The sequence below is a fragment of the Pan troglodytes genome, chromosome 9 (genome assembly GCF_028858775.2).
Source record: "Pan troglodytes isolate AG18354 chromosome 9, NHGRI_mPanTro3-v2.0_pri, whole genome shotgun sequence".
NCBI classification, from domain to species: Eukaryota; Metazoa; Chordata; class Mammalia; order Primates; family Hominidae; genus Pan; species Pan troglodytes.
In genome coordinates this window covers 5,238,530-5,250,832 of record NC_072407.2, presented here as the reverse complement: position 1 = coordinate 5,250,832, position 12,303 = coordinate 5,238,530, and the positions used below count along the sequence as shown (strand labels likewise).

Here is a 12,303-nt window from a genome sequence, read left to right as displayed (position 1 = left end):
TGTTCCTCTCACAGCAACCACCCAGGGACTGGGTCCCTCGCATGCATCGATCTCCACCAGGCGGCAACGCCACAGTTGCCTTCGTGGTCTCTCACGTGGGTGGCAGCTCGTTGCTGCAAGCTGAGGGAATCTTGGTTTGGGTCCCTCCCTGAGACCAGGACTTGGGTGCAAGGTGTAGCCAGGGAGGTGACCCCAAGAAGCAGAGGCGAGGGAGCAGGAACCAGCTGGGAGGGGAGGGCAACTGGGGACGGCAGGGCCTATGGAAGCACCCAGAGTCCTGACCCTCCTGGAGAAAGCCCTCTGCAGCGGGCAGGTAGGCTCCAGGCGACCTGTCTTCTCTGCAGCCAGGAAATGAAGCTGGGAGCAGCCAGGGGAGGGCACACGGGCAGCAGAATCCAGCCTTTACCCCAGGACTCCTTTTCCACTTTTAAACCCACGCTCCCCAGTGGCGGTTTCTAATGCCAACGCTGCCACTGCCTGCATCGGTCCACCCTGCTCTGTGCTGCCTGCCATGTACCCAGGCCTCTCGCTGAGGCTGGCTGTCTCTGGGCCTTCCCCGCGGGCCCCCACCCCGCCCCTTCCAGGAGCCCAGACCACGGGGCCTGCTCCACTTCCCTCCTCCCCAGCTGGGGCACACGGAGCTCCCGCAACACCATCTGTCCCGCTCTGGGGTCACTGACACGGTGTCCTCGGCCCCCCTGCAGGTCCTGGGTCTGGCCAACCAGAGAGGCCCATGCCCACAGGTCAGTGTTGAGGCCTGGGGTTGGGCATCAGGGAAGCTGGGGCCCAAGGGTGGCTCACACAGGCCCAGGGCTCAGTATCTGCTGAGTCCGCTGAGAAAATTCTCTACCTTGATGGACTCCAGCAGAGCGACTTTGAGGGGAAAAAACAAACTAGGATGCGGCTGGCCTTTGCCTTTGTGTATGGCTGAGGTCTGAGCTCTGTGGGGCTCCACAAGGGGAGACCACACCTTGGGCAGGAGAGTCCAGAGACAGGTGGGGACCCCGGTCTCTAGCCAGGGTTTCCCTCCCTCCTCGCTCCATGCCCACCCTGGGCGCTGCTGACTGTCCACTCGGCTACCAGGGGTCTGCAGCGTGCGGGAGCAGCAGGAGGAGATCACATTCAAGGGGTGCATGGCGAACGTGACAGTAACCCGCTGTGAGGGCGCCTGCATTTCCGCTGCCAGGTGAGTCCACAGGTGGGAGGCCTGCCCCACGTCCAGCAAGGTGCTCACAACCCCACCCCAGAGAGGTTCGGGCACCCCACCCAGGCGCCTGCTGCCCCATCAGGTGAGCCACTCTGCACTCCATCTGCCCAACACCGCCCTGGCCCCTATGAGCCAGGAGCTCAGTGGGGAGGTCCAGGCCTCTGCGGAGCAGCTGCCCTGGGGAGGGAGGGGCCTTATGCCCCTGCAGCAGTCATGACCCTGCTCTGTCTTGACTTCTCGGCAGCTTCAACATCATCACCCAGCAGGTGGACGCCCACTGCAGCTGCTGCCGCCCCCTCCACTCCTATGAGCAGCAGCTGGAGCTGCCCTGCCCCGACCCCAGCACACCTGGCAGGCGGCTCGTACTCACCCTGCAGGTGTTCAGCCACTGCGTGTGCAGCTCTGTGGCCTGTGGAGACTAGCAGGGTCGCTGCCTGCTCTCCTGGGGCTGAAGGACTGCAGATGACAGACAGGAAAACACCCACCAGCCCCCTTCCCGCTTGTGCCAGCAGCTGCTTTCCTGGTCACCAGGCCTGGCCCCCAAGTGCCCTGGGCCGTGGCTCCCTGGGGCACCGGTGGGAGAGGGGCTGCCAAGCAGGGGCTCAGACTACCATACTCCTGCAGACCCTGAGCCAGCAGAGAGGGACTGAGGCGGGCAGTGGCCACAGACCCTCCCAGGCACACAGGGCACTCCCGACCACCCCTGCCCACCGTCCAACACCTCCCAGCCCCTGAACTTGGCCCCAGCCCTGCTGGGCCCAGAACCCTGCAGATGAGGCCACAGAGCAGGCGCTCGACCACACCCATCAGGGGCGAGGAGGGCATGGAAACCTGTGCCGAGATGGGGGCAAGAGGCCCAGGCAGCCACCAGCACAGAGAAGAGGAGCTCCCCAGAGTCAGGGAGGGCAGAGGGTGGCAGCGAGGGCAGGGCAGCCGCCCCCGCTCCCGGCCAGGTGGAAGGCCCCCACCAGCACCACACCCATCCCCAGCAGCCTGTCCTTGGGAGAGGGCATCACCCGGTCAGAGACTCCAAATAAACTGGTTCTTGTCAAGGCACAGAGGCTGGTCCCTGAGCACTGCTTTTGCCTCTCCCCAGTCCCTTAGTAGGCACCCGACCCACATCTGCACCCTGTGGGCCCCTGGGATCTGCAGTTGGGCAGGGCTGCCCCCAGCAGGGTCTGGGCTGGTAAGAGAAGCTGCCTCTGGCTTTGGGCCCCTGCCCTCCCTCCACTAGGACTGTTCCTTCTCTGGCGAAGCCCACCGTCCTCCAGGGGCCACCCTCATCTGCCCGAGAGCCCCTTCTGCACCATCTGTGGTAGGATCAACTGGAGGATCCCCACGGGGCCTCCCGTTCCCCAGGAAGGAGCCCTGGGCTGCACCTCAACACACTGTACAGCGGGGAGCCCTGCGGCCAGGCTGGAGGGGTTCCCGCATGACCTGAGTCCCAAAAAGCTCCACCACACACCCAGAATCAAACCGGCGGAGCAAAGGGCAGGTCACTTTCTGATGCCCGCTGCCCGTGAGCCCACTGCTGAAGGACAGGTCAGGGACCTTGGGGTCTGTTCCTCACGCGACCCCCGGGGAGCTATGAGGGTTACATGGGATGCTTTCCCCCCAAAGAAAGTGCACGATCCGGGGTGCAGTTCTAGCCTTTATTTTTCTTTGACGAGGAGTGCCACACTGAGGGCCCCTCTGCAGCGCCGCACAGGGAAGCGGTGCCTCGGGGAGCAGCCTTTCCTCTGATGGCGGGAGGGGTCAAGGGATGCAGGAGATCCACGGCAGCACACGCGGCCTGCAGGCGCAGCACACGGGCAGAGCACTGCCCAGCAGCCGGAACATGAGAATGAGGGCCACAGCACCCAGCTGCAGCACAAGCCCAGCACGGCGTGTCACGACACCTGGCACCGCCAGACCCATTATGGCCTGTGCGAGAGGCGCACGCCACTGACGTGGCTATGCTGTGATCAAAGCCCAACACGCCGGAAGAAGAGCCGCAGACATCGTGGGGTGCACACGCTGCAGGGGAGCTGTGGAGACCCTGATGGGTCCGTGAGCCCCTGCAGCTGCCCCAGGGACCCGCACAGCAGGCAACTGAGGGCCAGGGTGAAAACCCTCAAGCACGTGTGGCCACCCACCCTCCCTGCCTCCACAGCATGTCAGGAAGCCAGAACCTGTGCTGGGTGTGTTTAGGACAAACAAGGCCACCATCCTGGGGACAGAGCGCAGGGCCCCAGCCTTGGCTCCTAGGCCGGCCCCACTCTCTCGCCTCTCAGGTGTCAGACGTGCAGCCTGGGTGCTGAGTCCAGATGACAGGTGAGACACAAGCCACAGGTGGCACACGGCATGCGGCCAATGGCCCCTTCACTTCCTGACCACACAGAGGCGTCCCTCCTCCACAGCCCCTCCAGGGACGACTGGACGGGGCCGGTGGAAGGACTCAGGCCTGCACCGTGGCCTGGGGACGCCCACTCTGACAGGAAAGAGACGAGCACACCTCTGAGTCTTGCGCCACCGGCCCACACTTTACCCTGGAGTCCTGGGGGCCCCCCGGGGCCGGCAGGACGCTCCTCCCCTGGCTGCACATCCAAGGCCTCGGCGACTGCAGGAGCATAACACACGCCCTTCACAAACAGGAGCTGGGAAAGGAGAACAGTTACATCCGGCCAGGACATGTGCTTTTGCCAGAAGTCATTACAAATACAAACGTTTCTAAGTTCTAGATTAAAATCCTGCCTGGGAAAACAGTCCACCTGGGACTGCAGCAAAACCAGGGTCAGCTGTGCTCCTCCCAAGGGCCCAGGACGACGCCAGGTGTGCGGCCACTAGGACAGCCACACACCAAGGCTCAGCCCACGCCACGCACAGCGGCACTGCTGCTCCCAGAGGCTCCGAGGCGGGGTGGGCGGCAGCACGGGCCATCTCAGTGACACTCCCACAAACGCCACGTTCACGCCAACTTCTAATTTCCCTTTAATTTGTAGATTTAACCACAGAACTGTCTCGATTTTTATAAAAATTGATCCCAAGATCCACCTTCTGCCGTGGCTGCCACAGTCCAGGCTGAGCTTTTCCTCCTGAGCCACACACGTGTGTTCCCGTCCAGCCCAAAGGGGAGAGGTCTGGGGCGGCGGGGCGGGGAGGCGCCTTGTGCTGTGGCACTGGACACAGGGTGCTCATCTGCAGGATGGCCACGAAGACAAACGGCACAGACGAAGACAACGCAAGACACACGAGCCTGGTCTTCCATCCTCAGGACTAAAACTGCGCTGAGAGCAATTCACATAATCTCTGAGAAACGGCTTCCTTACTCGTGCGCAGCGTGAGCCGGTACATCTGAAACAGAGAGCACAGCAGGTTGGCGGGCACGCCGAGGCTCACACAGCCCTCGGGTCCAGGATCCGCCATGCAGAACCCTGTGGGCCACGCCCAGGGACCAGTCTCTGGAGGCACCCACAGCTCGGCAGAGGCCTGAGCACCACACACACTGTCAGCATGAAAACTGAGGGCTGGCATGGGAGCGCCTGGCGCCTCGTACGTAGCTGGCGGGAGTGCGAAGTGGCACGGCCACCTGGAGAAGCTGTGGGACGTTCTTGCAGCACTAACCACACACAGGCCCTGGGCGGCAGCAGCACTCCTGGGTGCCACCCGAGTGAAACGGAGACAGGTGTCCGTCAACAGAACGGGACGTGGTGAGAAGGAACAACGTGGTGACAGAGAGGAACAGCTGGGAGAGCCACCGCCCAGGGCCAGGCTGCTCCATGGTGGGACGATGCTCCACTGTGGCCAGCTGTGGGGAGGCTGGGATGCAACCATGTATTGACAGGGTGGTGGTTAAACAGGCACACAACATCTGTCACAACTGACTGAACTGCACTAGGGATGATGCTCCACGGTGGCCAGCTGCGGGGAGGCTGGGATGCAACCATGTATTGACAGGGCAGTGGTTAAACAACATCTGTCACAACTGACTGAACTGCACTAGAGAGCTACGCATCTCACCACGTACATTGTGCCAGAATAAAAAGCAACTCAAGTGTGTTCAGCCATTTCCTGAGGGCCTGACCTGGGCTTGCAGGTTCGGCTCCAGGCGCAGCAAGCATCCGATCTGGGTGGTTTTCGTGTGGATGATTCCAGCTCCCACGAAATTCGCAGGATTAGGATCAACTTCTTCAAGAAGTGCAGAACCAAATCCAATGATCTGTCCAAAGAAACAGGAGAATGAGGACCCTGGCGCTGGGTCGCGGGCTGCGTGTCCCCCCGGGGCCGCCCCTCCAGACCCTGGCGCTGGGTCGCGGGCTGCGTGTCCCCCCGGGGCCGCCCCTCCAGACCCTGGCGCTGGGTCGCGGGCTGCGTGTCCCCCCGGGGCCGTCCCTCCAGACCCTGGCGCTGGGTCGCGGGCTGCGTGTCCCCCCGGGGCCGCCCCTCCAGACCCTGGCGCTGGGTCGCGGGCTGCATGTCCCCCGGGGCCGTCCCTCCAGACCCTGGCGCTGGGTCGCAGGCTGCGTGTCCCCTGGGGCCGTCCCTCCAGACGTGCTACCTTGGCTTTGGTGACTTCTGTGTCCATTGGGTGCTTTGCTTTGAAGATGTTCTGCACTTCCTGCTGTGGACTGTGAGAAACAGCAAAGGCGAGTGTTCTCAGCCAGGCCAGAGACCAAAGCCCACCTTTTCAAATGAGCCCCGTCCCCACCCCCGACCCCTACAGGAAACAGGTTTCTCACTTGCTCAACTGCTTCCAACGTTGAAAGAAATCCTGAGACGCCATTTCTGTCGGCTGGAAGAATTTGTTGAGAGTGATGGGCAGCTGCACAGACACGTTCTGGAAGGTGCCCCCATACCTGCCAGCAGCAGCAGCAGCAGAAAGAGACAGTCAGCTACTCCTCTGAGAGCCCCAGGGACCGGGAAAGAGCCTGGAGTGAGAAGCGTCCCCATCTACTGCCACCCACCAGAGCGGGTTGGGGGGCCGAGCCTTGAGTCCCCACGGATCGTGTGTGGCTCAGTGTCCAGTGTCACCCACAGACAGGAGGACAGGCCAGGGCCGCATACTCAGGCAGGACGTCCCTGTGCCTCACTTCTCCCCATTCATCTGTTTCCCAGAACTCCAAGTCTGTGCAAATAGTGTGATGTTTTTTCTTTAAAAAGGCAAAGGCATTTGCACAAAGAATGAAACAAAAATTTGCATGTCTATGTCCCCGAATTCTACAGTATACAATCTTAAGTTCTCTGTCTTTTTAATGTTAGAAAGTGTGCTTTTCTCAACATTCCTAACCTTGCAGACACCCAGCAGGGGACGGGCTGACTGTATCCACGCTATTTGTAGTCACTGAAAAGTGAGAGTAATGAAGAGTCGCAACAGGAAAATCCTATGCTTTTAAAAAATAAGCAAAGTGGTATGATCTGAGCTCGACTGAGCAAAACACGCACCCCCCAGGCCAGGGGGCCGAAGGAAACCAGCGGCTTCACCCCGCAGCTGTCGTCTGGTACCAAGCCGGGCAGGTGGCGCGGGGGCCCTGGCTGTCTGCCACCCCAGGAGGTGGGCCCCAGAGTGCCCAGAAAACTCCTAGCAAGGCCCCATGTGGGAGCTGCTACCTGCCGTCCCGGAGCCCGGGGCTCCGCCTCCCCTTGTTTCCTGCGCTCTGCAGAGCCGGGGGCAGCAACAGGTCAGGCTGCATCCGTGCACCGTGAGCACCCGCACACCCCGGGTCCCCTCAGGAAGGACACGGAGGCACAGTCATGGAGCCCAGGCACACAGCTCAGGTGCCCACACACCCCTCGGCCCGGGGCGCACAGGCGGCTCTTACCTGAACTGAATGTTGAGGACTGGCGCCTCCGTGAAGTCGGACACGCACTCTATGTTGACCACCTGCTGCACCTGCGCGCCCCCCTCCACGGTCGGGTCCACGGGCTTGGTCTGCAGGTTCAGGTGTGCGTGCGTTAAGGAATCCAGCTGAGCAAGCCCCAGTGGCAGAAGCGGAAACGGGCCGGGCTAGAGCCCCAGCAGGACCCGTGGAGGCGAGCACACTCACCACACTCCAGGACCACCAGCTACGGGTCGAGGGCGGCCACACCGCCCGGCCCTGCCCTTCCACCCAGACAATCCTCAAAACACTGTCTACTTCTCACGCTTCCAGAATGGCTCCTCCATTTTAAAAAGTCACTTAGATTATATACTACTTGTCTGTTTTCACTCTGAGCCTCGGCTCTGGGTCTTACACACACAATTTTTGTCACTGTTAGCAGAAACTGGTGCTTAGTAGGGCAGGAAAACTTTAAGAATCCCAGGAATAGCAGGCTCCTGAAACAGCGAGACGCAGAAAAGAGCCTGCCCTGCTGGGACCAGGGTTGTTTTCATGCTGGAAAACAAGGGTTTGCCTACAGCCTCTCCTGAAGAAACAGTGACAGCAGCAAAGCTGGGTCCAGGAGGCAGCGGGGTGCAGGCCTCTCCTTCCCTCTGGGTCGTGTGCCGCCGGCCACTCAGCTGCTGGGCTCGCTGCCGCCTCGAGCCAAGTGGACCCCGAGGGAGAGACCCCTAAAGAAGGGCGCAGTAGGAGTCAGAGCTTCCACTCTGGATTCCAAACAAAGTCTTTAATACAGGTGCTCCTACATGTGTATTTTTAATGACTGTTTTGAAACAGCTTGAACAGTCTGCATTAAAACATGTTCATGTTAAAATGAACAGACCAGCCAGTGGCAAGGAGGATGCTGCTTCACTGAGGTCGCTGACCATAAATCCCCAGGTGTCACCATCTCTGGTCAAGCTGGGGTCTTCACGCTAACTCTATTTGGCGGGCCTATCCTTAGAGGTAGAGACGTTAGCGTCTCCCTGTTTTAGCTGGGGAAGTTCTAGGAACGCTTCTGGCATTACGAAGGGAAAATCTTCAGTCTAAAAGCTCTGCCAGAAGCACACACAAGCTCGGCTGGGGTGCGCACCGCGCTGCAGTCCCCACCAGCGCCTCCCACGCTCTGCAAGCAGCAGCTCTGTGAGGCTTCGGAGAGGAGGGGTTTAAAGATCACGTCACAGGAGAGTAAGAGCAGCTGAAAAGGAAAGGGACTCACACTGGCCAGATGGAAGGGGAGGAGGCACGTGCACAGTATTTTTAGGTGCATGATCAAAAGCTGGCTCTCCAATATGGAAGACTGCCTGTTTTCCTTCTGCTGCCCAGCACCATGGGCAGATTACGACTGCCTGATTTTCATATAGCATCTGGAATTATCTTGCTATTTTAACAAAATAAGAAAACCAAAAATCTTCCTCAAAAGCCTCCTCTAAGCCCCACATTATGCTGTCTGCGGGCATGGGGCAATGAAGCCAAGGATATTAGGCTGAAGGTCGTCTGAACAGATTAGTGTTGGGGTAAAGTTTAGGAACTGCGTGGAGGTCTTATTACCATAAAAGATAAACATCCGACCTAGAAGGAACAAAAACAATTTTTTCACACACACCATTTCACACTCACCCTGAATATTTACCCTGAAAAACAAGAGCCCCCCACAATCTTCAGCTGAATTTAAGTTCACTGTTGTGATGTATGACTGTTGTTAAAATTAAGAACAAATTTTTTCCAGTTTTAGAACGAGCACACCAGTGTTGGTAACAGGGGCCGGGTATCTCCTCCAGTCAGAGGTAACTTCCGCCCTCCAGCACCCTCCTCCCTCGGCCCCTCCTGCGCACCCACACGGGATGGATGAGATCACACGCATATGCACGGGGAAGGACCCACAGAACGCCCCGTCTGCAGGCTGGGCTACAGCTGGAGGGGCCTGCCAAGCATCTTTTCCAGGGACGCCACAATCACACAGGCCTGTGCCGGCCCCGCCCCATGACTGCAACATGCAAACACATGCACCGGCCCCGGCTGCCTCCTGTCAGGGGACCCGGCTGGGCATGCGTCCAGCACAGCACCGGTGTTGCACACTAGCTCTCACTGCAGCGGCTCAGCCACGGCACAGGTGCACATTTAGGATGTGTCGCTGTTTTTATTTATATCACAATAAAAAATCTTTGTGAACATCTGTATACCCCTTGAATTCAGAAAGGAAATCTCAAATATTTTGAAAAGAGTAAACAGTTTGGCATCACTCCTCCCACAGTTGAAAAACCCAAAACCAACACCTAGTGAAGCTATCATGGCCCAGAGCTTAAAAACTTAAACCAGGACTAAAAGCACCATCTGTTTTCAATGCAGCATTTCCCACAAGAATTACTCGGACAACCCTCACTTTTCTAACAGATCCCTGGCGGGCAGAGGACTAATTCTCTTTTTTCACATTCTTTCTGTGTTTCTCACAGATGAGAGAGAGAGCAGTCCTGAGGAGGCTCAAGGCAGGCGCTGAGAGGAGGCAGGTCCGCAGCCAGGGCCCCTGCAGCCACAGGGTTCCGTGCACAGCATTTTTTTTACACTCAAAGGCTTTTTTATGTCTTTCTACAAAATTGTGGTAAAATACACTAACATTCACCTTCCTAGCCATATTTAGGTGTACACAAGGGCACAGGAAGTGCATCCACACTGTGCAGCTGCTGCCACCACCATCTCCAGAACGTTCTCATCTTCCCAAACGGAACTCTGTCCCCATTAAACACCAATTCCCCATCCCCCTGGCCTAGGCCCTGGCATCCCCCAGCTACGTTCTGTCTCTACGAAGTCACTGCTCTAGGGACCGCACGAATGGAGCCACACAGGATTTGTCCAGGTGTCTGGCCCGTGTCACTGAGCACCATGTCCTCGAGGTGCATGTGTGCTGCTTTATGCATCAGAATTTCATTCCTTTCTGCCGTTTGATGGCTGAATAATATTCCACTGCGTCGACAGACCACATTTTGTTTAACTAGTCATCCACCCATGAACATCTGGGCTGTTTCTAACTTTTGGCGATTGTGAATAGTGCTGCCATGGACATGGGTGGACAGGTACCTCTTTAAGACCCAGCTTTCAATTCTCTGGGGTCTGTACCCAGACGTGGAACTGCTGGGTCACAGAGTAATTCCATCTTCTTTTGTGTTTTGAGGAACTTCCCACAGTGCCCGCACTACTGTACATTCCCACCAGCGGCGTACAAGGCTCCAACGTCACCACGCCCTGCAGACACTCTTTTTCCTTTTTGGTTTGTTTTGATGTATGCATTATTTATGAATGAATGAATGAATGACAGGGTCTCGCTCTGTTGCCCAGGCTGCAGTGCAGTGGCAAGATCTCAGCTCACTGCAGCCTCAAACACCTGGGCTCAAGTGATCCTCCCACCTCTGCCTCCCAAGTAGCTGGGACCACAGGTGTGCACCACCACATCTACCTAATTTTTGCATTTTTTGTAGAGATGGGGTCTCACAATGTTGTGCAGGCTGGTCTCAAACACCTGGGCTCAAGTGATCCTCCCACCTCGGCCTCCCAAAGTGCTGGAATTATAGGCCTAAGTCACCAGGCCACCAGGCCAGTCTGTTTATTTATTTATTTACAGTCTCACTCTGTTGCCCAGGCTGTAGTGCAGTGACGTGATCTCGGCTCACTGCAACCTCCGCCTCCCAGGTTCAAGTGATTCTCCTGCCTCAGCCTCCCAAGTAGCTGGGACCACAGGCACACACCACTACACCCAGCTAATTTTTGTATTTTTATTAGAGACAGGGTTTCGCCATGTTAGCCAGGCCGGTCTCGAACTCCTGGCCTCAAGTGATCTGCCTGCCTTGGCCTCCCAACATGCTGGGGTTACAAGCGTGAGCCACTGCACAGGCTACCTGTTTGTTTTATAACAGCCATCCTGGCGGGGTGAGGGGCTCACTGTGGTTTTGATTGGCACTTCCCTCATGACTTTGTCCATCTTTTCAGGTGCTTATTGAGCATTCCTGTATTTTCCCTGGAGAATGTCGTCTTTTCAACAACTTTGCACCCACCCCCACCTCCCCGCCACCCCCTCTGGTTGTAGAGATGGGGTCTTGATGTGTTGCCCAGGCTGTTCTTTTGCCCATTTTTTAATTGGGCTGCTTTCTTACTCAGTTATGGGAGTTCTTTTTATATTCTGGATATCTATCCCTTATAAGTATATGATTTGCAAATATTTTCTCTTAATTTCCCATATTTCTAAGAGACAGTTTCATTAAGTAATTAAAACACATACCTAAATTCTGCCGAAATTCAGACTTAAGTCCAATTTGAAGCAGCTGGTTTTCAAACAACACACCATTGTTTTTACAAACAAACCTAGGGGAAAAGGGACAGTATATGTGTCACTCAAAGCCACCTGCAGAAAACACAAGGGTTTGTTCTGGAAAAAAACTCATAGCACGAGGAGGCCAGAAAACCCTCTATGGCACACAAGGGAAGAAAAAAGTGGAAAACGATTGCAAGGACTATCCTGACAAACAGCCACTGGAGGAGGACGGTGAGCAGGGCGCAGGGACACGGACACAGCCCCGGCGAGACCTGTGAAGTTGGCTGGTGCAGCTGCTTTTCAGGAACGTGCTGGTCCACATGGAACGGCCTCTCACGGCCCCAGAGGGGACACAGGCGTGAGGCACGCACACAGCTTCTGGCCCCACCACAGACTCCATCCAACACGGGTGCTGAGCTTCCACCCAGCGAGGGCCTCGCCATCAGAGCCTGGCTGCTCCCCGCTGATGCACACGCACGCACGGGCACCCAGCCATCCACCCACCAGCAGCACAGCCCTGCAGGGCCCTGGGCGCCCCCATCTCCCCTCTGGCCTCTCCTCTTGCCCCATGCATGGTTAGTGTCTACACTGCACAGGGAGCCCAGGGTTTTGCTCACCACAGGGCACCTATCTACACTACACAGAATTAGGGGAAAATAAAATAGCGTTGGTTAGCTTTCTTTTGTGTTTCTCTCAGAAGAGCTTCAAGTTTTCTGACCTCCTCTAGGAAACTGTAACTCCACAGTGACCTGGATCCAAAAGAGAGGAGAGGGAGGCGGGGCAGTGGCACAGGGCTCCTGGGTGAACCCAGCACAGAGATGGATGTGGCACTGATTCAAACCACAGGGTGGGGAGGCAGGAGGTCATGGCACCGCCCCCTCCCGCCAACCCACCCCAGTGCCTAAGAAGCAAATGCTGCACGGCAGCAGCCTAATTCTGAAATCTCCACCTCCACCTGT

The 12,303-nt window shown here is 57.4% G+C and overlaps 2 protein-coding genes across 12 annotated transcripts in view; one reads left to right on the top strand and one right to left on the bottom strand.

Annotated features, from left to right (window-relative positions):
• MUC6 (mucin 6, oligomeric mucus/gel-forming) overlaps window positions 1-2,265 on the top strand; it is a 35,795-nt gene extending 33,530 nt beyond the window's left edge. The window contains exons 32-33 of the mRNA XM_054661858.2: window positions 1,084-1,186; window positions 1,452-2,265. Coding sequence (XP_054517833.2) covers window positions 1,084-1,186; window positions 1,452-1,629 — 281 coding nt within the window. The 3' untranslated portion in view covers window positions 1,630-2,265. The remainder of the gene's footprint in view (window positions 1-1,083; window positions 1,187-1,451) is intronic.
• A 1,899-nt stretch (window positions 2,266-4,164) lies between these two features.
• Window positions 4,165-12,303, bottom strand: part of AP2A2 (adaptor related protein complex 2 subunit alpha 2) — an 88,727-nt gene continuing 80,588 nt past the window's right edge. For all 11 annotated transcript variants that reach the window (XM_016920088.4, XM_063783695.1, XM_024346878.3 and 8 more), the window contains 7 exons: window positions 11,312-11,394; window positions 8,524-8,613; window positions 7,006-7,129; window positions 5,926-6,042; window positions 5,745-5,814; window positions 5,271-5,405; window positions 4,165-4,540 (listed from right to left, as the gene is read on the bottom strand). In XM_016920088.4, coding sequence (XP_016775577.1) covers window positions 4,463-4,540; window positions 5,271-5,405; window positions 5,745-5,814; window positions 5,926-6,042; window positions 7,006-7,129; window positions 8,524-8,613; window positions 11,312-11,394 — 697 coding nt within the window. In that variant the 3' untranslated portion in view covers window positions 4,165-4,462. The remainder of the gene's footprint in view (window positions 4,541-5,270; window positions 5,406-5,744; window positions 5,815-5,925; window positions 6,043-7,005; window positions 7,130-8,523; window positions 8,614-11,311; window positions 11,395-12,303) is intronic.